General features: G+C 38.5%; 2 protein-coding genes across 4 annotated transcripts in view; one reads left to right on the forward strand and one right to left on the reverse strand.

Annotated features, from left to right (window-relative positions):
* Positions 1-211: 211 nt before the first annotated feature.
* Positions 212-2,298, forward strand: chac1 (ChaC, cation transport regulator homolog 1 (E. coli)). The gene is made up of 3 exons (XM_058755197.1): positions 212-877; positions 987-1,022; positions 1,430-2,298. Exons 1-3 carry the CDS (start codon positions 707-709, stop codon positions 1,811-1,813), a joined length of 591 nt encoding a protein of 196 aa, XP_058611180.1. The 5' UTR covers positions 212-706; the 3' UTR covers positions 1,814-2,298.
* A 128-nt stretch (positions 2,299-2,426) lies between these two features.
* Positions 2,427-22,712, reverse strand: part of ino80 (INO80 complex ATPase subunit) — a 46,132-nt gene continuing 25,846 nt past the window's right edge. For 2 of the 3 annotated variants that reach the window (XM_058755196.1, XM_058755194.1), the window contains exons 28-37: positions 12,925-13,052; positions 10,716-10,810; positions 10,259-10,331; positions 8,694-8,852; positions 8,160-8,262; positions 7,959-8,047; positions 7,395-7,556; positions 6,871-7,030; positions 3,910-4,131; positions 2,427-3,826 (exon numbers count right to left, since the gene is read on the reverse strand). In XM_058755196.1, the coding sequence (XP_058611179.1) occupies positions 3,624-3,826; positions 3,910-4,131; positions 6,871-7,030; positions 7,395-7,556; positions 7,959-8,047; positions 8,160-8,262; positions 8,694-8,852; positions 10,259-10,331; positions 10,716-10,810; positions 12,925-13,052 (1,394 nt within the window). In that variant the 3' untranslated portion in view covers positions 2,427-3,623. The remainder of the gene's footprint in view (positions 3,827-3,909; positions 4,132-6,870; positions 7,031-7,394; positions 7,557-7,958; positions 8,048-8,159; positions 8,263-8,693; positions 8,853-10,258; positions 10,332-10,715; positions 10,811-12,924; positions 13,053-22,712) is intronic. The other variant, XM_058755195.1, reaches the window with a different exon arrangement.

The raw sequence follows: 22,712 nt of genomic DNA on the forward strand, positions 1-22,712 counted from the left end.
AGTATTCTGTGACTGACGTCTGGCTCGCCTATGAAATGAAACAACCTCTCGCGTTTTTTACTGGTTCGTGAGCCAATCAGACCGGTATGCGCATACAGAATCACGGCGAGGTGATTTGATTGGATAGAAGATAAAACGCCCCGCCCTATCTAAACTGTGATTGGCCAGGATTTTGAGCAAGGTCAGATACGCCCATAGACACCGTCGCATATAGTCTGCCTCAAAGCAGCGTACATTTCATCATCCGCTGTGGAGGAAAAGCAGCACGGTAGTGTAGGCTGCGCAAAAACAACGGTTGAAAGGCTGTTTCTTCCGACTTTAAAGTGTCGTGTGATTGGCTGGGTAGAAGTTTGTTGGTAAACAGCAGGCTGGCCGGTGAGCTAGTAACAGCTTTTGTGATTTATTCTAGTTGATAGAGCCGAAGAGGCCGAGATGGAGTTTTAAGGCAATAATGCGGTAACTGCACGGCATCGGCATGCACCAGGCAAATGAACGCGATTTGCGGGACTTCACCATCACAACTGCCAAGCAGTTGGGCTCTGATACCGTCCGCGGTATAGCCGTGAGCCAACCAATACCTCTCCTGCTTGATAGGAGGAAGCTAACGCTAGCCAGTTAGCCCGTGGGCCCATTCATTTAGCGCAAAGCAGCTGTTACATCAAAGCGTAAACTACTACCCTTTCTATCCTCATACCATCCTGTAAAGATGAAACCTCAAGATATCGTCGCTGGAAAATCCAGTCTGTGGATCTTTGGGTACGGCTCGTTGGTTTGGAAACCAGACTTCAAGTACAAGAGGAGCAAGATCGGCTATATTAAGGGGTACAAGAGACGCTTCTGGCACGGGGACAATTTCCATCGTGGAGATGATGAGATGGTGAGTTTCTTTATTTATACAAATTTATAGTTTTCTTAAAAACGTATAACTAAATACCTGCAGAGCTCCTCCATTGAAACTCATTGACCTTTGCGTATTTCCATGACAGCCCGGAAGAGTGGTGACGCTCATCGAGGAGGATGACGTAAGTGGAACTTCCCCTTTTAGAGGAACAACGCTATGAATAGACAACCGAGAAATACCAAATTTTGTGGGCGTAATAAGTTACTTAAATTTTTTTTTTCTTGTTGTTTCAAACCTGTACTGACTGATTTCCGCTAAACACTAAAGATGTCAAGTTGAATGACAGCCAGTCTCCATTTACTTTCATTGTATAAAAACAAATAGATTCAATGAAAGCAAATTGTGACTGAGGCTGTCATTCTGCCTAACATTTTATTTCTGCTGGAACAAAGTCATTCAGGTTTGGAACAGCATGAGAGTAAGCTAATTACAATTGTTTTATTTATTTATTTATTTTTTGAGTGAACTGTCTCTTTAAATACTGGTTACCTTCACTATATGTGACTAACCTTGTGTTTTCATACACAGGCGTGCACCTGGGGTGTTGCCTTTGAAGTGACTGGCTCTCAGGTTGAGGAGTCTCTCAAGTATCTGAACGTAAGGGAGGCGGTAAGAGGCGGCTACCTTACCCGGGTAGTAGAGTTCTTCCCGCAGGGCATGAACCAGTCACCTGACCAGGCTCTGGTTTACATCGCCACACCTGACAACCCTATTTACCTGGGGCCTGCCAGTACAGAGAAAATTGCCGCTCAGATCGCTGTGTGCAAGGGGAAGTCGGGCCACAACATCGAATACCTTCTTCGCCTGGCGGAGTTCATGAGAGACAGCTGCCCTGATGTGGATGACCCTCACTTGTTCTCCATCGAGGCAGCTGTTCTCACCACCATTAGACCCATATTGTTGGCAGGCTAGACACCTGTATCTTCTGTAAAACATTAAATGGGTCAACATTTAGTCCAAACACTATTAAGGTCCTAGCATTGTCAATGTTGCCGTCCTTGAGGTGCGATTGTGATTTAGTGGCTATTCAAATATTTAATTCTCCTGATACTAAGCTATTACAACTTGCTGTACTACAGTAAAGATACTGTATTAAGGGAACATGGTATTTAAGCCTGTCTATGTTGTTATTCTATAGTGTGACATCATGCATACTGTCAATTCTCGTTGTCTTTTGCTCTTGACCTAAGTATATGGTGCTGTAGTACAAAGGTATGCTTGTGTGACGATGTATTGCCAAAGTTTGTCCAGTTCTAACGCTGTTCACGTTTTTATTTTGAATGTGTGGGCATGAAACCTTAATACACTTCCATTTTAATTTGCACTGAAGCAGAATACCGTTAAGCCATTTACAGTTGTTTTCCTTTTGCACATTAAAACCTTCAGAGAACCTGTAACCTGATTGTCAAGTGTGTTTGGTGTGAAATGAAGTTATTTGTGTTGAATAGGAGAGAACAAAATGGCAAAGGTGAGAAGATTTGACTCAAGTAGACTTGCATTTTAAAAACAGGCAGAAAGTTGGTAACAGTGTGCATAAGCAAAAACCACATTATATGTGAAAATTTCAAATAATTGAATCAATGTTTATTTAGTTTTTCTCCAAGTTAGTAAAAGGGCCGTTTGGGTTTTTCTCTTCAGGTATTTACACTGACCTATAAAAATAGACAAGCAATTGCGGGAAAATGGAGAACTTTGAAAGGGATGATACCCTTGAAGTATTTACATACATAGAACATTTATCATAACATTTAAAGACAAAATAAACCCAGAAATGGCCTCTCTCAAAACCACAGCCATATGTCACAGATGCAACAAAATTATGAACTTTTCATGTTATTTAAAAATAAAACCGCTTTGATACAATTTACAACTAGCACAGATCATCATAAATTACCAAATTTTAACTTAAGCTATGATACATTTCACATCCAAGTATTTTAAGTCACGGTCTGAGCATTGACACGTTTTTTAAGCAGCACTAACTTCAGACATTTTTTCATTGCATATACTACAAAAAACATTGATTTCTTGTATTCTTCCCAAGAGAAAATATATATTAGTATTTAAGCCAAAATCTTTGAATTTGCAGCAAATAAACATAGAAAGAAGGCCATTCGGTATCTTAATTGAACAAATGTCAACAAGTCTGTCCTACAAAAATAAGAGCGATTTTACAAAAGCAGTCTTATCTGTTCCTATGTGTTCAAGGTAAAGACGTTGTTCGAGAGGGTGTTTGATAACCAACATTCCTCCCCCGTTCCCATTTCAACTCATCTCTGCTCACAATGATGCAGAACATCTCATGATCAGTGCCAGAAGATGAAGAAAACTCTTTAATCTTTCATTTGGCCTTGTTGCCCTTTGCTTACTTGGTCATCAGAAAACAAAAAAGAGCTGTCACTGGAATAAACTCTTATGTCAGCCTTTAACAATGGCTATTTTCTGTACGAAGGAACAATTAGTTAAATTTCATATTCAGAAGATCAAATTCTCAATGGAAAAGTGACTTGTTTTTGATTTTAGGAAAGTGCACAACCTGCTGTTCCTGCTCACCAGCCCCCGAAATGGATGCTAAGTTGGGGTGGGCATCAGGTCGGGTCTCACAGTGACAGTAGGGCTTGTGGTGTGATAACGGCTCGACATCGTCAGCGTGAGAATTGCCAGCCTGGGACTGAAAATGCATTGGCCATGCTACAATCGAAAAGCGAACGTTCACAAGCTGCTACCGCCCACTGTGGTTGCTGGGTCCTTTGCCTCTCTTAGTGGGGTTGTGCTGGCTTTGTGAACTGCCGTGTCCTAAAGTCTGTGAATTGGTGGCCACAGCGCTTCCTTTAGCTTGGGGGGAGGAGGTGCCAGCTGGAACAAAGGCAGGTGTGGTTGAAGACCGAATGAGAGCCGGTTGTAAGGAGCCAGTTGCTGGAATACCTGGAAGAGGATTGATTAACAATGGATGAACTGTTGTAGACCTTTTCACCAGGAGTTCTGTTAGTCAAAATTGAATCTGTTACCTTTGGACACACTATAGCCGTATGCGGCATACGCAGCTGCAGACGCTGCTGCCGCCCCTGCCATCGCCCCCGCCATGGCTGCAGCACTGCCCGCGGTGGACTTCCGTCCTCTTCCCTTCCTCACAGAAGACGACTTCCCAGCTCCTCCAGAGCCTTTGGGTCGTCCTCGACTCCGACTGGACCTTCCCCTGCCTGGACTGGATATATCTTGGGAGGAGACACCTGAGAGAGAGTCATGTGATGAAATGGGTTAGGATTAAAGGATTAGTTCACTTCCAGAATAATTGACTTACCTCCATGTGATGTTCATATCTTTCTTCAGTCGAAATTAAATCAAGCTTTTTGAGGAAAACATTCCAGAATTTTTCTCCATATAGTGGACTTCAATGGGACCCAATGGGTTGAAGGTCCAAATTGCAGTTTCAATGCAGCTTCAAAGGGCTCTACACAATCCCAGTCGAGGAATAAGGGTCTAATCTAGCCAAACGGTCGGTCATTTTCTAAAGAGCCCTTTGAAGCTGCAATGAAACTGAATTTGGACCTTCAACCCATTGGGTCCCATTGAAGTCCACTATATAGAGAAAAATCCTGGAAAGAAAGAAAGACATGAACATCTTGGATGACATGGGGGTGAGTAAATTATCAGGGAATTTTTTATTATGGAAGTGAACTAATCCTCTAAGGGCTTCTGAAAATGCAGCTTTTCCATCACAGGATTAAATTACATTTTAGTATTTTAAAATAGACATCAGTTATTTTAAATTGTAAAAATATTTCACAATAATACTGTTTTTACTGTATTTTTGATCAAATAAATGCAGCCTTGGTGAGCATAAAAGACTTCTTTCAAAAACCTTAATAAAATTACCAACCCCAAACTTGGTAGTGTATCCTCAAACTGTGATTTCACAGATCTACAACTATTTAACAGATTATGTGCCAGCCAAACACATCAATATGTTTCTTCTAAATTGTAGGAGTGTGCCATTTTTTCTCTAATCCTCAGTTTATTATGAGGTTGCATGCCAAGGCTGTCTGAGCCACTGTGGCCCAGACTCACACGCACCATGTCTCCTTCATAGCCACAGTTCTGCTCGCGTTTCATAGGCAAGCTCAATCCCACAAACCTCTGCGCGCTCAGCTTTATGGCCTAGACTGCAACACTGCTTATTAGCACTCCTCATCACTCGACAGGAAGGCAGCCAGGTCTGTGCTAAACGTGACCTTCTTAAACTATAGTTATGGATTTGAACAGTAAAGCAATAAGCCACAACAAACATATATAAGTTGTAGTAAATGTAGGTGTTAAGACTGAAAAAAAGTCTTATAGGTGACATATCATAAAAATCTGACTTTTACCATGTTTAAGTGCTAGAATCGGGTCCCTGGTGCATCTACCAACCCAGAAAACGTAAAAAATATTTTTTGGTAAGCCTTTCTCTGCAAGATTGTGAAAAAACGAGCAAGTCAGATTTCACTTCCTCCATGACGTGGAAAGGGGATATAATCTACACGTCATTTTGTTTTTGCAAGCGACAGTGGTGTACCAGTTCTAACGCCATGGCGAAAGTTCGAGCAAAGCATGCTAATGGTTCTGTCTTTGGCTGCACTGACGAGCACAGAACACTATTTATAGTCCCAGCATCAGAGGAGACAAGAGAGCAGTGGATTTATTGATTTATTTACTGTATATTACGCTGCTGCCACACAGATCTAATATAGACATTCAATTTCTTTCCCAGCTGTTTACCTTCATAGACATAACAGACTGTTTTTGTAACTCATGTGTTTTTAACATAAAATTGTGTATTTGAAAGTTTAAGGGCAATAAGACATGAAAGAGAACTTAGTTTAGTTACTCACATGCCATGTGACAGCCGCTTTCTGTGCGCATGCTTCAGATGTGTGCACTCAGGAAACCGTCTATCAGAAGTTTAAACTAATATGGTTTTAAACGCATGATTTCAGCATGATAGATATGATAATCAATAGCAAACAGATGTTTTTTAGCAGAGTATTCGAGGAACTAGCTGTAAAGGCACAGCCCTATTCTGGAAAAGGAGGCGGGGAGCAGCAGCTCATTTGCATTTAAGGAGACATGCACTAAAACAGCATGTTTCTGCTTCTACTCAAAATAGGCATTTTCAAAATGATATAATAAATGATCTGTGGGGTATTTTGAGCTGAAATTTAGACACATTCTGGGGTCACCTGAGACTTGTATTACATATTGTAAAAAGGGGCATAAAAGGTCTCCTTTATAGTGCCCCTATTATGGATTTTTGAAAATTACCTTTTATGCAGTGTGTAACACAGCTCTAAGTGAATAAAAACATCCTGCAAAGTTTTAAATCTGAAAGTGCACCATGTATAAAGTTACTGTCTCTCAAAAGAAAGAGTTGACTCTGAATCATTGAAACGAGTCGTTTTTAAAACGAAACCCAAGCCGCTTCACGTTGACGTCAACATGAAACATTAGCATATTGCCCGCCCACTTGTTGGTCTTTTCTCGTTGGTCTGAATGAAAATGCAAATTCATTCTTTGCCACTAGGTGCAAAGAATAGTGGTTTACCCCAGTACAGCTGTACACAAAGCAGCACTGCGCTCACAAAGGAGATGAAATGAAAATGAGACCAATCGGACCAATCACTGCAGATTAGTGTCATGCAAAGGAGGGGTTTGGAAAAATGAATCGATCAGCGAATCTATTGGGAGTCATTGAGCAAGTAAGGTAAAAATACATACATATTATAAGACAATGAAAGTGTTTTTTTGACCTTGCATGCATGTCAACCTGTTATTGGGACTCCCAAAACCAAAATATGAACCTTTCATTACCCATAATAGGGGCACTTTAATGTGTGAAATTTTATGTATGTGTAATATAACAAAGCTTTCTGTGAGCTATATAAGTCTGAATGTAATTAAAAACTAACAAGAATTAAAACAAGGGCACCCACCATTCATTGTGTCAGACATAGAGCCAGCGATGGAAGCAGGAGAGTTGGTGGCACGGGACTGTGGAGCAGAAGACACAGGTTCGTCCACAATTACCAGCATGTCGCTGCTGCTTTCGTCTGCAGGAATGGAGCTGGGCTGGAGCTCGCTGCTCAACGAGATCTGCAGGGACACATAGTTCTGGGGGTGAGACAGGGACAGAGGGACAGCACCACGAAGGAAAGACAGCAGGATCAGAAGATGGACGAGGAGGAGGAAGAGCGGCGTGACATCAATGTAGCAAGTAAATGAGAGGATGTGTGTTGACAATGGCATAATAGCTCTATAGAAATCGTCCATTCTTTGGGAAAGTTCTCACATGATTGTTTTGTGGACTCATCAGCTAAAGAATTGTCATTACAGGACCAGCACTATACAATAATTCTTCCTGACACCATGACCTCTGCAATTCAATAAACATTATCAGGATCACACAGTTCAATCCAGTCCAGGAAGTGTATACGAGTAGAGTCTCATTCATTCTTACCTCACTGAAGGGGCTGGGCATGGCAGAGTCCATGTCCACACTGATGAACGAGTCTTCTCCATCTGCTGACAGATTGGAGTTGTCTGCAGACGGGACAAAAGGGATGACCACATTCACACCTTCCTTCTTCCTCTTAGTGTCTGGGTCATCCTCCTTTCTCTTCTTCAAAAAATGAGAGGGATGCATGGAAACAGGACAGTTGGACAAGGTTGGTTAGGGCATTTTCTTGATGTTCACATACAAAATAATTTGTTATAATATCTATATGGATTTCTACGTCAGGAACCTTATAGAAAATCTTGATATTAAAAAAAAATAAATAAACATTTTGTGAAAATGAATATAAAGCAGTGCTATTTTAGTATTATTTATTTACAAATAGAATATTGACATTTTAGATACGGTTTTATTTTTTATATTTTATATCAAGGGTTTTAGTTCAAGTTTCAGTAATTTATATATATATATATACATATACACACATATACATATACACACACACACACACATACTCCACTGCAGAGGAAGTAGATTCTTCATCACTTCACACCTGAGGGCACTTACCCTTTCTGCATACTTCTCCCTCTTCCTCTTCCGCTCTTTCACCTTACTGCTCTCCTCCAGCTGCCGTTTCTCTTCCTGCCGTAAACGCACTGCCCGGAAACACAACCAAACAATCCAATCAGAGCTGAGCAATTAATTCACTAATTAACTCATTTAGATTACACATATGCATTTATTATCATAAACAGAGTGGTAACTCACATTTTTTCTCCAGCTCCTCATCTTCCAGCAGCAAGCTGACCACCTCTTTGGGCTTCAGGGTGTCAGGTTTAAAATTTCCTCCTGAAATTACCATCCTCTGAATCTGAAGTGCAGATCCCACAGCCGAAAGTGATTATTGAGACAGAGAATAAATAAATCAAATCAGTAAGAGCAGAAAGAAGAGAAAATTTGACTCTTGGAAACAAACACTGACAATAATGATGTGTTGATACAGACATCCTGGACTACATGTTTAGAGCACATATGCAATTATAGTATAATTAGTTGTAATTAGAGTTAAAACCATGGGCTAAATATTCCTTTAACCCCCTTGTCACTGCAAAGGCTCTTCTGAGGTTTGACATTTAGATAAATATAGCTTTGTAACTTAAACTTACTGATGTAAGCTAACAGGAGAAAAGGGGGTAATTTGTCTAACCACTGCAGAATTAGCTGAACTAAAAGGAAAACATGTTACATTATATTTTGTGTAACCTTCTGGCCTGAGGAAGGCACTCGATACTGTGTACTAACCTCACTCTTTTCTTTGGCTCTCTGTAGGATGCGTTCCTCAATTGTCCCTTTGCATATAAGCCGATAGACTGTGACCTGCTTGGTTTGTCCAAGTCTGTGGGCTCGATCCATGGCCTGCTGGTCAACTGTGGGGTTCCAGTCACTGTCATAGAAGATCACCTGGAAAGAGAGGAAATGGCTAAATTGGTCACATGAAATGATCTCCTCTTATGAACTCATTCCTATTCTAAGCTATTCCACAGATGGTATTTTTAATTCTTGCACATTTAATCCACACTGGTTTAAAATGCTGTTCAAGCCTCAGATCGCACACCTCCACAGTCAATTCACTAACCATCTGATGCATCAGCCAAATGAATACATTTTAAATGTTACTGTACACAAAACTAAAAAGCACTTTGTGGATCTGGCAAGCTCTTATCTGATTGGCTGACCAAATTCAACATCTGGAGTAAAAGCAGAGTTTTATTTTTCCTTTTCTTTTTTTTTTTTAAAAATCAGTCCACTTGAAAAAGTCAAGTTAACAAGCTGCAGAGGAAGTAGATTCTTCATCACTTTACAATGGCTGATACAGTGAGCACAGATTTATGTTTTAGTTTAAATAAATAAATCAGTTACCCAGTATGCAGTCATGTCATATTGAAGTTACTCTAACTAAAATGGAATCTAATTTTAACTGATAAAAACGACAATTTTGTAGACAAAATAATTAAAATTTAAATCAAATATTCAAACATTTTATATTTGTGAGTTTTATATATTAATTTAAACATTGTTGTCAACATTGAAAAAACTGTCCAAAGAGCTTCAGTTTAAAGGTGATCATTCACTATTTATTCACTAGGATAAAAAAAGCATTTTCTTTATTCCATTAGGGCTGTCAAAGTTAACATGCTAATTTAATAAATTAATTATGCTTAATGCAATCATTTTCAAAACAGTTTAATACTTTAACTATTCTATACATGGTTTTTAGTAAATATTTTTTAGATAATACAAAATAATATTCTTTAATTTCAGTAAGGTGACAATATAAAAGCCAATTAAATTTTGCACACATATATTTTGCATATATATTAGATACATGTAGCACACATGAAGTAGTAAATAAACTTGATATCCTCAAGCTGACCTGCACATTTTGCTGACTTTTATTTTTTTAACCATTGATTCTGATCCTATTCTGCATCTACACAAACAGAACATATTCAACTGTAAAAATCAAATTTTTTATTTATTTATTTATTTTTTAAGTTTTCTGTGTAACCACTTCCAGAGACTGCTGCACCGTTATTTGTTTATTTAATACCTTTCTTTTATTGCGATATCCATCATTTCAGATAAACCCACCCCCAAACAAAACAAACTGGGATTGGTCGCGTTACATGCCGACCATTTGGTCGAAGCTTCAAAGTGTCCGTGTTAAGGTCAACGAGTTCAGCAGCTATTATTACATGAGTGCTAAATGTCTTTGATTTCATCCAATATTAGAGGCTGTTCTCATGGCCTCCGGTGGGGGGAAGGCGATCTGGTAATCATGATGTGCTGATGGGCTATGGCCTCACCGTGTCTGCAGCTGTCAGGTTGATCCCCAGGCCTCCGGCTCTGGTACTAAGGAGGAAGACAAAAATATCCGTCCTGCAAAGGGAGGGGAGACCAGAACAGTGAGAGAAAGCAAATAAAGCGGAGGCAGATCGTGCTCTTTAAGGGGCCTGCCCAATCGCCCAGGATTTACACAGAGAGACGTTTCAATATACAGCACACTCCTCTAGAAAATAAAAACCAGAGCCCACTGCACCCACAGAGAGCTGAGCTAATGCAAACCAGACCCTGTGAGGAAGGGTGGGGAAAGAGAAGAGCGCAAAACCCTGATAGCACCGCTAGGGATGAGGAATTTACGCTTGGTGACATTTTGGAAAAACAAGCCCCAATTAGGTTTAAGAAGAGACGGGCGCTTACAGACGTGTGCGTCTCCTTTTCAAACCTTGCTGTCGGGCTGCTGAAAACTAGCTGAAAACTCACCGGCTCTGGAAGTCAGCCACCATGTCCCGCCGCTCCGAAATCTTGGATGAACCATCCAGTCTCATGTAAGTATGCTTGCGGTACACCATGTACTCCTGCAGGACAGTTGAGAAACATTTCAAGTAAGAAAATGGAAAATCATGCAGGCAAACAAGTCAACGATATGAAACTGGTGTGTCTATTTCACTTTAATCCTCTCACAAAAACTGCAGGGCCAGTTTTCAATAATGTCCCCCTTAACACACCACCACAGATCCTCATTAGCATTGCAGACTCTTCCCAGAGACTTTTCTCAGATGACCTCCCACTCTCCTACGCCACCCAGAGTGAAGTCTCAACTCCACTGGGCCTACCACTCCACTGGATGGCCTCCCAAAAGCACATCTGGACCGTATGAAGCAAGCATTAGCACTCTCTTTGACATTAAATGTCTTTGATTAGGACTTTGTTCCAGCCTGAAGTAACATTAGATCACAAATCCCAAGCTTCTCTGCAGCTGTAAGTAACAAATGAGACCATCTTAAACGGCATTACACCGCTGAGAATATAAATCCAGGTTAGCAGAATGTCGAACGTAACATGATTTAGCCTGAGACTTAGGAACAAAGCCTGGAATATGCTTGAACAGATCTCAAGTGGGAGTTAAGGAATTGAACGCACAATGAATAAACAAATTTAAAAAACTTGACCAAAACACTCAAGGGATCTGCTTGGAGAGACACAATATCAAAGGAGACAAGACTTGACAATCTTCGGCTTCTGCACAGGGAATACATCGATACAGGGGTTTTCAAACTGGGCTATAGCGCCCTTAAGGGTTTCTAGGGAGTCCGTAAAAAATGTGTGAAAAAAAAAAAAAAAGATTTTACAAAATGCATTTTTAGGGCTGTCAAAGTTGACATGTTACCTCGAGACAGAAATTAAATTTGTTTAATGCAATGTTTTTAAAACATTTAAATGATTTTAAACATTTTAACAATAAAACATTTTTTGATGTATATTTTATTTAATTTCAGTAACAAGTTATTTTATGTCACTATATGTTACATTATACATATTTTACAATATATTTTACATACAATTTAATTTTGCATACATATATTTTGTAACTTGTTTTTATAAAATCCTGCACACAACATAAATGGGTCTTTATAAATGAAAATATATAGCTTCCTTTATATTTTAGGACAGGGTTCCTTTACTATAGTAAATAGTTAAATGTACTTATTTAAAAAAAAAAAAAAAAAAAATTATATATGTGTGACATATTTCTATTAAAAGAGCAGGAAATTGTGGATCATATATTATCCATCACATGTTGAAAAATAAGACAAATTTGTGATGCCAGCTGAAAAGCAAAGTCATTTCAGAGTAGGATAAGTTATTACATTTTGATGAAAGAATGTAAAGCCAAACATTTTATGTCTTTTGAATTGCGTGCACTGATGAATCATTCATAATAAGACCAGGAATGTGTATCCAAAAGGAAAATAGGATCAATCAAGATTTTCATGTTGACATAAGGTAAAAATATAGGTGCAGATATACATGTCTATGCCAAAACTAATGGCCAATCAAAGCCAAAGGTTGATGGCATGTTTTTCCACGCGTAACACTTTCTATAGACCAACTACTTCACAAATAAAGGAAGTCAAATCTACGTAATCAGACTTTAGAAAGACTGCCATGGAAAAGGCTTAAGCCAAAATGAATCGGAAGGAATTCCTATTGACTCTAAGGAGGTGTTTCTAGACTACGAGCGCTGTTGTGTACGACTATAAGCAGCCTCTATTGACAATGTTATTAGAGGCTTCTACTTTTAGCTCCATGTTTGGCTTGCTGCTGAACATGTGGCAAACAAATGTGTGCCTCTGGAAAAAGTGATTGTTTCCTCCAGTTCTCTTCTCTCAGCTTTTGTCCAACTTTAACAATATGAAGCTATTTCCCTTCACAATGCTTGATCAAATTTAGCCATCTCTCCTTTTGTGGGATTAACACTCAAAGTACAACGAACATGTAAACAAAAACACGTTCAGCGTGACCTCAGATATCTACAATCGCTTCAGTACAGACAGATTTCTGTGGACATGAAGGAAAGGTTGAAGGTTAAAGGAAAAAACATGTCACAATGACATGACGTAGTTACGTAATGTTCACAGGCCACAGAGCTGTCAGTCACCGACTGTGAGAAGTTCCTGGAAGCACTCACCTCTAAAAGGTCTATCATGCGGGTCATCTGAGAGTAGATGAGAACTCGGTGGCCCTGAGACTTCAGTCGAGTCAGCAGCAGGTCTAGAGTGTGAAGCTTCCCGCTGTCTGTGATCAGAGACTCTTTGTCTGAAGAACAAAGAGGAGAAAAACATTTCAAAACACTGAAAAATGGTAAATAATGCGTCAACTCACAAGATCAAAACTGTTTCCCACACTGTCGGAATGGAGCTGATTAGACAAATCAAAGCAATATAATGAATAAGCTTGTCGAGTGACAGCAATTTCCCCTCCATGCTCAAACGTTCGATAATCACTCCGCTCCGGGTTTTCCATTTCCTGCTCCTCACTTGCAGATGACAGAAACCCCACTCTCAGCAGCAAAATCTGTTACAGATACGCTGTAAAGTTCTTTCAATATGTTTGTTTTGTGATATCGTGAACAATTGAGCACAAAAGTGAAACGTTCTCTTAAGTGGAAATTTTTTTTTACTTAAGAGTAAAATGGTATGCTTTATTGAAAGACCAAAATTAGGCAAAAATATACTGTACGTACTACACAGAATGACATAGGTGTTTTGTTTTGTTTTTTAGTGATGCATTTGTACCATATTGGGTACAGGATACAGGAGGGGTTTTTTCTTCCTTTTTCTGTATTTTTACATTTAAACTAACACAAATCTTAAACAAAATAACTGACTGATAATGTTAAATGTCATTTTTAGCAAAAAAATAAAAAAATAAAAAATGAATGCATTTGATAAGCTTTTATTTTTATTTTTTTAGACAAAATAGTACAGAATTTTGTCTTTGGCCATAACATGAGCTTATCAATCAATATCTAGCATTTTAATGTTGGTGCATCTCTAGTAACTTTTTTTTTGTTTGTTTACTTCATCTAATCCACATTCACGTCATCCTGTAAATGCTAATCAAGTTGTATATTAAGTTTTTCAAAATTTAAGGTGGTCATCAAATGTACATCAGTTATGTAAGACCTCAACACATTTGATTGACGTTCACAGACCAGAAAATTTTGTGGCAATGGTCTGTCAGTGCTGTCACCCCAACGGTGCTTACAAAAGAGGAAGCACGGGCTTCCCATTGTTGACTGGTGCAACCCTTGACCCTAGGGTCAGCTCATGGGTGGAAGTTAAATGACCCTGCTAGTCATGGGCACTCAGAAAGTGATTATACACACAAAATGAGCCGGCTGCCAGAGCAATCTAGAGATCCCCAGAGACAGTTTGAGGCCTGCTGGCCGAGCCTTAGACAGTACAAAAAGCATGTCAAACACACGGCCAGCATGACCATGTTGCTGTTACCATATCATGTCCATGCTAATGTGAACCATAGCTGAACCCTGACTCAACACCCCTATGACCCTGAAAAGGGCATGTGTGTAACCTTTTCAATGAGTGGTGGAGAATGGCTCAAATTAACCCATACACTCAAAGAAACTCATACTCACCGTGTTGGTGATCCACAAGATAATGACCACATGGATCTCATTTACTCCACCCGAGGTGAACATTTTCTCTAAGGAAGGGGGTCTTAAACATCAGTCCTGTGGGCCAAATTTGGCCAAAGAGGTATTTTTCAACGACTCCTCAAGTTTTAATAATCCAAATAATAATCCTCGTATACATCGAAACAGTTATATTCGGCTGCACTGAATTCGATTGAAAACTAGATCACATCTAAGCGATATGTTTGCAGAGAGTATGGCAAGTTCTGTTTGAAAGCTTCAGAGCAAATCATGTAATTTGCAAGCAAATCACACAAAATTACACTTGAATTTACATTATCGTCCATCTTTAAAAAAGTCAAGATTTGATGAGATTATCTGGCAATGAAATTGGAAAAACAAAGACACTTTACAACGTTTACAAATTCTTCATTTACTAATCATGAAGAAACTGCACATCCATCAGCTTTCTGAAGAGTTTCAAAGCAGATATCTAAAATCTCCTTGGAATAATTTAAAAAATTTAATTAAAACAAGTTTGATTTATTGCTTCATTAAAAGCCTTGCTGTTGACTTTAATATTTAAAATATACAGAAAAAAAATAACAATTTACAAAACAGCTAATTTGTAAAATTCAAATTTAATTTAATTTAATAAATCATTGATCAATTATACAGTAAAATATGAAATACTATGAAATATTATTACAAATAATGTTTTTAATATTTATTGCTTTTTAAAATATAATTCATTCCTGTTATGGCAAAGCAGAATGTTCAGCAGCCATTTGCTGCTTAATATTTTCATGGAACCCTGATTGTTTTTTTGGGATTCTTTGATGAGCAGAAAGTTCAAAAGAACAGCATTTAATTTAAATAGAAATATTTTGTAACAAAGACTTTACTGTCACTTTTGATAAAAAAAAATTTATTTTCCTATTTCTTTAACCTTTATTTAACCAGGCAAGTTAATTAAGAACAATTTCTTATTTACAATAACAGCCTGGCAGGAGAATTAATATCTCCTGAGACATACAAACATATATCACAATACATAAAAAAAAATAATAATAATATATATTTTTTTTAAATTCTCAAGTTAAAACATTTACAGGTCGAGGGCAGAGCATTCACTAGTAATTTTTTAAATGCACATACTGTAATATTTGTCTCCAATTTCAATAAATTTTTTAGCATATTCCAATCATTTGGGGCAGCAAATTCAAAAGCGGAACGACCATAAGTAGTTTTCTTTCTAGGAATAGCCAAGGAAATATAATTCGATGGTCTAGTTGTATATGTATTAGAATGAGATTTCAACAACTTTTGAAGATATTCAGGTAATAAACCCAGCAAAACTTTGTAAATAAAAATATACCAGTGAGTTTCTCGTCCTATATGCAATGATGTCCAATTCAAAAGGCGTATAATTCACAATGATGCGTTCTGAAAGGTGCATTAGTAATCAATCTAATTGCTGCATGATACAACACATCTAATTGCTCCAGAACACCTTTACGTGCATTTCTATATATCACATCACCGTAATCGAACAAGGGCAAAATAGTAGTTTCAACAAGATGTTTCTTGGCTGACGTGGTAAACACAGATCTATTTGGAAACAAAAAACTAAGTCTAGATTTAACTTTCTTCTGGAGATTAGTTATGTGGGTAGTAAATGCCAAGGAGCTATCAAGCCAGATTCCAAGATATTTATTATGAAGATACTACCTCAATTATTGCCCCATCCGAAGTTATAATGTCTTTATTATTTTGTTGTTTTTCCCCAAACCACATTACTTTTGTTTTTGTGCTATTTAAAACTAGATTCAAGTCATTAAAAGCCTCTTGAATTTTATTAAAACTATCCTGTGCTTGTTTTAAAACTTCATCATATGCCGATCCAACAGCATAAAGAATAGTATCATCCGCATATAAGTGAATATAGGTTTCCTGACTAGATAACCTGAGAAATATTATTAATGTAAATTGACAACAGGGTTGATGCTAACACAGAGCCCTGAGGGAACCCTTTATTAATAATTAATGTTACAGATAATTGTTGATCAATCTTTACATATTGGGATCTGTTAAATAAATAGTTAGAAAACCAAGATAGGGTTGAATTAGACACAGCAATAATACGTAATCTGGATAACAAAATAGAATGATCAACTGTATCGAAAGCTTTAGCAAGGTCAATAAAAATAGCTGCTCAGAACTGTTGTTTCTAATGCATTATAGATATCATTCATAACTTTTACAACTGCTGTAGTACAATTAAATAAAGAACGAAAACCAGATTGAACTTTAGATAAGATGTTATTTGTATTAAGGAACCCTATCAATTGCTTATTGATGAATTTTTCCATCACCTTTGCAACACAGGGCAAAACTGAAATTGGACGATATGAATTTGGATCCATTTTATCACCACTCTTATAGACAGGAGATACAATGGCTACTTTCCAAATTTTAGATATTTCAGCTGTAGTTATAGATAGATTCAAAATATATGGATTAGATTAAAAAATCTAATGTGTTCCTGGTTAATAAAATGATTAACTTCTTTAAAAGGTTCTTTTAATGGTAGTGTACATACCTTAAATTGCTCTAGTTTTTTACAGTGACTTGCAGATTCAATAAATATCTACTAGAACTGATTATACACTATACAATGATTATATACTACACTACATAATGATTATATACTATACTATTTTCAGACCACTAAAGACTGCTAGTAGGATCACATTTTTCACCAAGAGATTGCCTGCTGAAATACATGTAGACATTTAACAACCATATCCCACAGTGTTAACAGAAATGGTTTCTTTAGAAAAAAGCAGAGGTTTCAGGTTCCCGACTGAGAGAAGGACGGTTTCAGGAAGAGAGAAGAGTCTCCCATACGCTCTTCCCCATAAAGCTCTAATCTAATGGGTCTGGCGTCAGAGGGATGAGGCAAAGAGCTGCCAGATCCCACTTTATGAAGTCCCTGAAAGACTGTGGGATGAAGATGGTGGTCTAAGGGGATGATGTGACCCGTTGGTACCCACAACTCAATGGCACCGGCACCACAGAGTCTCCTCTGGTGTTTCCATTCCCGTCTTATCAAATCCCCCCACACGTCCTATTTCACAAGTCTGACGAGTCTGCAATTAGTCAGACACATGCTACTTCATCTAAAACCAGCTCTTAGACATGCTTATCAAACACAACTAATCTCATACAAAAACATTTTCAGGGGAAACTAACAAGGGTGAATTCATCATTTAGATTTTCACGATAACAGATTTAGGGGTGGATTATGTCGGAATGAAAGTTCATCGAGGACGGCTTCGTGTATTTTCAGGATACCTTCCAACTGCAAAACAGAGGGAGAACAAAGATACCAAGCACTGTGCCATCAGACATCATTCTGGTTACTGCTATCAGTTCAACCCACCTGCTGGTGGAAACCCCTCAAGAGTGCCCTTCCAGGAGCCTCGGCTCTAATCCAATCCCTCCTGTCCAGAATTCAGGTCTGACCCGAGGGTGAACCAATTAAAAAATCTGTCACAGAGCCCTGGACGAGCTCATTAACCCCCCTGCCTACTTAATTGCCTTTCCGCTGCTTGCTAATTTCATTAAAGTGATCTCAGCTTTAGGGCCGCTTCTTCTGGAAAAGGGACAGTGGGCGACAACACAAGCACCAGCCTAACTTGCTATAAAATTAGCTTTAGTGTTTACTGACGCCCAGTACAACTACTAGTCAACACCTAAACATGAGCACAGGGCCAAGGGGTGAGGCTGGTGCACAACATAAACAATATTTGTTTTGCCACTCTGTCAATTGGAAAAACTTCGCAGAAGTGACAGTGATTACTGCACCTTAAAAACAGGGCAGAGTTGCACAAATAAATTAGAAGGGCATGAGCTCATAATTCCAAAGTAAGGTGTAATGCACTTGAAATTAAAATTCTGTCATCATTTACTCACCCTGATTTTGTTTTGAATAACTTTCTAATGGGGAACCCAAAAGATATTTTGATGGACCTTTCAACTGTTTTTGAAAGTGTGGTTAAAAACAACATTATGTGAACTATACCTTAGTACAGTGGTTCTCAAACCTGTCCTGGAGTACCCCCAGCCCTGCACATTTTGTATGTCTCCCTCATCTATCACACCTGATTCAATTCATCAGCTCATTAGTGGAGACTGCAAGACCTGAAATGGGGGTGTCAGATATAGGCTGCATTTACACTGCAGGTCTTGATGACCAATTCCGATTTTGTGACTATATCCGATTTTTTGGACGACGTGCTTACATTTCTTTTAAAAGTGACCCGCATCCGATGTGTGCATTTTACACTGCACTTGGTGAAACAAGCCAAAAATAGCATATGACATCACAAATCAATTTGAATAGTACATAGAGTTTAATTTATTGACATGGAATTCATATAGAAACGTTTTTAATGCAATAGTTGCATCAAAATAATTATATAGCCTAGAACAAATTCTTCAGGACAGTGATGTACGCAGCTCCGCTGAAAGCTTGCGAGTGGAATAACACTCAGGTAGATCTATAAACAAATAAATATGTATAATATACTTTATATAGTAAAACAATATCTATATTGTTAAGCATGTCACATTGTCTGTGTTTTTTTTAGTAATTAAACCCAAATGCGTTCATCAGTGATTGTATATCAAAGGCAGGGACATGTTTGTGTGCATTTTATTTTGTGGTTTCAATGGAACGAACGGGTTTGAAGCGCTCGTCTGAGCACGAGCCGTAACTGACAACAGCACTCAGCGTGATTTCAAAAGCAACACATTTCAGCGTCAGACCGCCTTTTATGTAACACAAACAAACGAAATTAATACTCTGCTACTCAGCTAGAGATGTTTAATTTTTTATAGTTATGTCTGTACCGCGAAATGTTTAAAAACTCACTTTTCAATGACGTAGGAGTCGCATTTGCAGGGGAATATCCGATCTGACCGCTTACACGGCAGGCGCAAGTGCACGTATCCGATTCATATCTGATTTATTTCCACATATGAATGAGGCCTGAAACCGATCGGAATCCATGTGATTTTTTCCTGCTAACACGGTCGTGGGCCATATCCGATCTGTGCCACATGGGAGGAAAAAAATCGGAATTGGGTCACTTGAACCATGCAGTGTAAATGCGGCCATAGGGAGACATACAAAATGTGCAGTGCTGGGGGTACTTCATGGAGAGGTTTGAGAACCACTGCCTTAGTATATAGTTCACCCAAAAATTAAAAGTTCTGTCATTAATTACTCGCCCTACGTTCATCTTCGAAACACAAATGAAGATATTTTTGATGAAATCCGAAAGCTTTCTGACCCTGCATAGACAGCAACGCAACCGAAACATTTTATGGCCCAAAAAGGGAGTAAAAAAGTGCTAAATACAATATTCAAATCAAAAAAGCCACAGGCCAGCTGCTGATGAAATGGGTTCAGATAGTAGGATATTCCATCTAAAGCCATCTTTTTGTAGGTAAAAATCATATGAAATGTGTGATGCATTTGCCACACACAATGTTTACAGAGTCTTGCATCAGACCAGCGACCACAGATCTTGCTGGGACAGGAAATGAGCGAATCAGGGAGACTGTCATTAAGTTGTCGCATATCGATTATACTCACCAGATCCCGCCTGGGATCTGAGCACTAACCCAAACACAAAAGCAAAGGGGGTGAAAGATGTGACCACATTTTGAATTTCACACAAAAGGGAGAGGCAAAGCAGACTAAAACCAAGCAAAATGCTCCCTCTGTAGGCCAAAAGGAGACCTACATCAGGGAAGCACTCGTTTCATGACTTCTACAGCCTTTGACCTGCAAAAGCAAAATAAGCGGTGGTCTTGAGAACAGATTGAGCAGTGGAGCTCATGGGAAATGAGGGTTCGAGTCTGTTCGTGGCCATATTCCCATAATGTGTCCTCCATTTAGCAAATAAATGTAGCTTCAGACAAAAAAAAAAAAAAAAAAGGTATAGTAATTGTAAAAGAATAATAAATAATTAGATTAAAATGATTAAAATAATATCTATATATATATATATATATATATATATATATATATATATGAGTCATTGACGTATAAGGATTTTCGACAGGCCAATATATATATTACTTTCTAATATACAAACCATGTGGATAATCTTTCCAAACACCTTGGTGCAGTCTGGCTGTTTTTCACAGTCAGAAAGGCGGGGCGAGGGAGCAGATCACAAACAATTATGCAGTCACTGTTGTTTGGGCCCCAAATCAAAAAGGCCAGGAATATTTCCGGCCATTTTGCTGGAGTGCAGAGATTCTTTGAAAGAACAGGAAGGGAAAGCAGAGTTTCCCACAGGCTGTCTGTGAGCTGAGCTCTGCAGCATTCTCACTCTCTCTCCCTCAAAACAACAGCTCAAAGCAGCAGCCGCATTACAACAATGTGCAGAGCTATTGTAAGAGAAAGCCTGTCCTCCTGTGGCCTGCCCCCCAATTAGTGTGACACGAAAGGTACAGCAGATAGTACACCAACACTTTCATGTGTGCAAACTGCTCTATGGGCGGCCAGACCGAAGTTGACAGCCCCCCCAAAAATATGCATCTTGCTAAATGTGTGTGTGTGATACAGTAAACACAGTAAATGTTTTTGCACTATGAAGGCGAATATGTCCACATTTGTTCAATGGTTGTCTCAGGTATAAATGTATCTATAACTCTAGAACTAAGGGGTAAATAAAAATATATATTCTTCTTCTATTACTACTAATCTTAATTATATATATGACATGATAATGTGATCATCCTGATTTTTTTATATGATTTTATTATACAATCAAAAATGTATCTGTAATGATATAATTCATGCAATCAAGTTTTTCCAATCTTTAAGATGTCACAGACACCCAAATATCATCATCCTCATGCAACGGACTCAAATCCTAAAATTTAGAAGGCATTTATATAGCTTCTTGTAAATACCCAACATACACTTTGGAAAATAATAAATACGCCTAAAGTATGTGTCTATTATGTTTCTTTCTACTCATAATACTGTACTGTTATAGTACTGTATTTATTTATTCACTCATTTTATTCATATACTTTAAGCTCATTTTCAATTATTTATGACCCTCCCCCCCCCCCATTTATGAACACCTGACCTATATAACTTATCTATATGTAATTTTTTTATTTGCATCTTACGTTACAGATTTACAAATACAGCCACAATCAGATTTTGACATATTAAATGTTTTTTCCCCACTCACAAGGAAATAACACATTAAAAACGAGAATAAAGAATGTGAGTTATGCGAGTATATATATATATATATATATATATATATATATATATATATATATATAACCCATAATTAGGAATCGTTCAATACAGTATCCAGTCATTGCTCATAAATTCTCGATCAGCCTCTATATGGAGATGTAGGCTTTCAAATCCATGAGCCAGTGGTGGGACCGCCAGCATACTTCAATGACTCTTACCCAGTCTTGTGTCATTTCCTTCCCTGGGTACAGTATGACTCTGAGAAAATGGGAAAAGTGCGCTCTGAAACACCTTAAGCCTGTGAATGAACATTCACAGTGATACACACACATACACATTCAAAGCGCTTACCTAACGCTGTGCAGAAACAATGTCCAATAGTCCAACTTCCTTGCTTTGTCCCCCCTCCCAACTTCACAAGCGCTCCCAGACCTCTTTCTCTTCCCCAGTCTGCTCCCAGCAATTACACTGGAACGCGCACACAAATACACATGCCTGTGCGCAAATCACACAACAGGCTGATGCAAAAATCAGTCTTATCTGCAAATGAAGTCTTAAGTATCGTCTTAAGTATCGCCTGGCACTACTCCTATCGCACTGCTAAACATGTGACGAATGGCTGTGCATTGGTGCCAAAACAGTGACCGTGACTGAGGTGCACCGGCCCTCAGATATGGCCTCTTCCATGACCTCCAGCACTCTCCCATGGGTCTCCATCTCGTTTTTAGCCAGTTTTCTTTGATTGAAATGCACTTTGGCCCCAGAGCACAGCGGTGCCATGGGGTCCCTCAGGGCCTGAAGGCTTGCCATGAGGAGCTGAGACACAGTTCTCTGGTTTGTGTTTGGTCTAAAGGAGGGAGTTGTCGCTTCTGAGGGCATTATAAATTTCAATAAAATTTTGACTTCCTCTCGAGACATTCGAAACCTTTATGAGCAAACCAATGAACGTGAGAAAGTCCTTTGTCTTAAATAAAAATGTCTTTGCAAGGACAATAGCCGGATACAAACGTCTTGGAAAAAT

The sequence above is a fragment of the Onychostoma macrolepis genome, chromosome 20 (genome assembly GCF_012432095.1).
Source record: "Onychostoma macrolepis isolate SWU-2019 chromosome 20, ASM1243209v1, whole genome shotgun sequence".
NCBI lineage: Eukaryota > Metazoa > Chordata > Actinopteri > Cypriniformes > Cyprinidae > Onychostoma > Onychostoma macrolepis.